The sequence below is a fragment of the Meleagris gallopavo genome, chromosome 3 (genome assembly GCF_000146605.3).
Source record: "Meleagris gallopavo isolate NT-WF06-2002-E0010 breed Aviagen turkey brand Nicholas breeding stock chromosome 3, Turkey_5.1, whole genome shotgun sequence".
Lineage (NCBI taxonomy): Eukaryota > Metazoa > Chordata > Aves > Galliformes > Phasianidae > Meleagris > Meleagris gallopavo.
In genome coordinates, this window is record NC_015013.2 from 26,440,936 (window position 1) to 26,445,089 (window position 4,154).

The following is a 4,154-nucleotide window of genomic DNA, read 5'->3' on the forward strand; positions in this document are numbered from 1 at the left end:
TTTTTAACATTAGATACAGTATTGTTTGTATGCAGATTATTAACAAATAGGAAAAATTCTAAATATTCTCTTAAAATACGAAGAACCAAATGTAAAGATAGAAATGCCTCTGATACCGGACTTTTACATCAGATCAATGCCAAAAAAGTTAAATAAAGTAGGAGTTTTTGTATACGTTCTTTAAGTCTGAGAAGCTGATTTCTTTTCAGGCCAATAAACAAAGGTGGTGAAATAGAACTAATGAACTTGTAGTTCCTAGTCACTGACTTCACCAACTATATAATGAAAGTCCTTTGGCTTCCCTTTATGCATAGATTCCACAAATGTTCTTCAAATATCTTTTTTGAAAATGGCTCTTTAAAAAACAAAAGACAATATTTCTCCATTTGTATGTATATATGTGTGTGTGTGTATATATGTTCACCACTGAAAGGCTGTTTCATAGTTCACCTGTAATAAAGCCTTGTTATAGTACCAGCTGAGTGTTGGGAAGGGATTTGGGATTAAGACATCTACCTATCTGAAAACTCCTGTTTCTAAAGAACTCAGGTGCTGCATGTTGTTCATTTAGTAATTGTTTTTAGAAGGAAACTTTGAATGAAAAGATGTTTTGACTTAGGAGAGTTTTTTCAGAGGCAATAATGAGTAATTGGAATCATCTGGATTATTCAAAAGTAATGCAAAGATTCGTGCCCCTAGAGAAGGGATAGAAATCTACATTTTGTTTAACCCACTAGAAGATCATGGAAGGATGGTCTGGGATTTAGCATAGGCAGTGCAAACATGAATTGGCCTTCTCAAGAAAAAAGATTTTTTAGAATGCTCTTCATTCTCATTCAAACTTTTATAATTCTGAAACATTAGAGATTCACCACCCATGCTTGAAATCGGGATTTTCTCACTTGAGCAAGCGTGAAGTAAGAGCACATTTATCCAAAAGTTATTTACATGGTCAGTCAATCTTTGTATTCCCTTTTCTGCCATGTCAGGTAAGAAGGCTTGGTTGAAAACTTGTTTCTTCATCATTCAGTTTCTCCTTGTGCAGTGAATTCAGCTCCTTGTTATTTTCTGCCAACCTTTTCCTTTCAAAATGTTCTCACAAATTCAGCATTGTACTGCATGATCAATCATGATCTGGGAAAGAACAGACACTACTTTAAATGCTAATTGTGCTGCAGATCATCTAGGGACACTGAGCACCTGAATGTATGAACTGTCAAATCTGAAATCTCTCTACACATTTTAAGCATTTCAGGCTCTGTCCTGTATTATTGGTAGCATAATCTTTACTAGACCTGCAGAGGTGTTTGATTTATGAAACTGCTGTCATTAGCCTGTTCCTAATATATTTATGCATGAGAATAGTATTCATTACAGTGTTCAAAAAATAGGAAAAGTTTAAGTGCTTGAAAAATTTTATGACAGATTGCAATGTTTTGTTAAGATTAAGTTTGTTTCACCAGAGGGGCAAAATACAGGAAATATTTTTGTAATATAATTGAACGTTAAAAGTGTTTTTCCAGAAAAAGAAATCAAACATATTTATCTGTTGAAATATTTTATTCTCAGATGCTTTGTGACTTCTATGCCATGTTTCTTAAATGGCTCCAGAATAACCGACTCCCAAATCTGTGGAGTAGAATTGTACAATATTTATGTATGCCACTGGTGGTGCCATAAAATGTGAACAAGATGAAAACATTTCTCAATTATTCTTCCCTTAAAAATGTCTGTCTTCCCACTAAGAAATAAATGATGCCCTCTGGTTTAAGTGTGGACTGGTTTGCACTGTGTTTCAGTATGAATGTCTCCTTTAAAATTAAGGATATTGTGCAACACCAAGTATCTAGCTAGAATAATCATTAGTTGCCTTTAATGCAGTTTCATCTCAGAATCTAAGCTATGTAGGCTAAGCCAAAAGCTATGCTTTCTCTTTATTTCCATGGAAACTACAACAGATTAACAGAGCACAACAACACTATTTGATAGAAAAAATTCTCAGCTACAAAACACTGTCTTTCAACATAGCCACCACCATTAGCTATAGACTTGTGACAGCAATGAACAAGCGCCTGCATGCCACGTTTCTGAAAATCTGCACCTCTGGAGGTGACCCAATGTCACCACTGCAGAAACACACCACCCCTTGCCTCACTGTGCTCACACACATTGCTTGGTCTCCATAAATGTTCAGCAAGAGTCTATGAATGTCAATGAGTGCAATTTTTTTTCCTCATGGAGGAATTCAGTTCCACACCTTTGCTTAATCTGCACTTCCACGTCAGATGCCATTTTGCTGCTGCTGCTGCAAGTAAATGTAATAGAATATTGGTGGGAAGGTTCAGTCTCTACCGCCATAGCACTAATGTCTGCCTCTGACATTGTGGGCCAACATTAAGAAAAAGAAAAGAAACAAAATAGGAGGCATTACTTTTGGAGCAGCCCTCGCATATTAGGATAAGATTAACTGTTATGTAGAATGGGAGTGAAGGCAGTCATTTGGAACTCAGCTTCACTGAGCAGAACAGACAGATGCTTAGAATGGAGAGCTGGGTGCAAATTTTTATATCTTGCCATTGCTTGATCTGAGCAGAACCCATCTCCCTGGTCTGTTTGGATGTGAACATTTTGTAGCAGTTACATCCTCCCACTATTCAGTACTTTTCAACATTGTTTCAGGAGACTAAATAGAACCTGCTTCCCCTGTTGCCTAATACCTCTAACTCTTGTAAATACTACATCTGTTCCTTTTAAAAAGCTGTTCTTGGCTCCATCAACACAAAGAGGCCTTCATTGACGCCTCTTTCAAAGTTGTGTTCTTACTGGTCTCCTGTGACTGATATATAAATCAATGAAACTATTCTTTCTGGATCCAAGACAGTGTATTCACAATACAATTGGATTTTTTGGAGCAATAGTCCCATATGGACTAATTATCTGGAAGGGTTAGCTTGTTAAAAGGATGTATTGGAAAGGCCAATAGAATCAAAATTAGGGAAAATATTCTGTAGATGGATTTTATTTTGTCCGGGCAAGTCCAATGTGTACACATATAAGAGAGACTGCTTCACAGTCAGCACTGGACTATGAAATAGCAGAACTCTTCTGCCTGATACTTTCTAATTCAGAGTATAATTATGTTTCAAATATGGAAAAGTTAATTTATAGAGCTCTTCTCTATAATGCTAATTAAGGAAGACCAGTAAAAAATGCCCACCTGCTAAGTACCTTTTTCTTTTTTTCTTGTATTTCTAGCTGTTTTATATGCTTCCTGTCACCCTGTGTGTTGGTGTTATTACTGCTTTCCAGCTATCAGCCTTCACTTTCCGAAACAATTTGGCAGCCACTGTTATCCTGCTGGTTCTCTTTGGGTATGTGATTGGAAGTGCTACTATGGAATTACGTTTTGTAGAAAACAAAGAGAAATCTTTACACTTGCTTTGTACCTGCTGCTGAATGCATGGTTTTCTCTCTTTGGAAATGATTATGATTCTTCAAAAGATAGTGAGAAAACAGGCTGAAATGCGAGTTTGAAAGTTTGACATAAAAGGGCGAGGAGGTGGAATTTTCTTGCTCGCTCAGGAAATAATAAGAGAACTGTAAAAGTCAATCATTTGCCATTAGAAATTGACTGTATGCCACCTTACTAAAAGGAGGAAATAATAACAGCCAGGTCAGAATTTTAGTACTTAGCATTGCAGAAGATAGTCATGAAGAAGAGTAGAGACTGTATTTTGTTACAACTCTACCCATTTTATTTAATTCTGTAGTTTTACACATCCCTGGTAAATTATATTTCCAATGAGATAGCTGTCCAACATGGAGTACAGAAACTAGTTGAAGATCTCCAAATAGTATAGTGGGAAAGGAAAGTCTTTCTATCCATCCTTTGTGCTTAAGTTCCATATGTGAGAAAATGTTTGTTAAAAGATGCATGGTTTTGCAATAATTTGGAAATCAAGGTGGTGAACTCTGAAATGGTGAAAGTATAGCTTTATATATATAGCTGAAATGTGAAAAAATTGTTCATGTCTGCCCATTTTAGGGCAGTAGATATGTGTATGTCTTTAGAATCATGAAGTGATTAGATAAAAAAAATATTTCTCAATTTTTATTCCTTTCTCAGTTTATCAAAAGAGCTTCTTAATTTTTTT

General features: G+C 35.8%; 1 protein-coding gene across 1 annotated transcript in view; it reads left to right on the forward strand.

Annotated features, from left to right (window-relative positions):
• Positions 1–4,154, forward strand: part of ABCA13 (ATP binding cassette subfamily A member 13) — a 170,318-nt gene that overhangs the window by 121,538 nt on the left and 44,626 nt on the right. Inside the window, 1 exon segment of the mRNA XM_031552699.1 lies at positions 3,256–3,371. Within this exon segment, the coding sequence (XP_031408559.1) occupies positions 3,256–3,371 (116 nt within the window).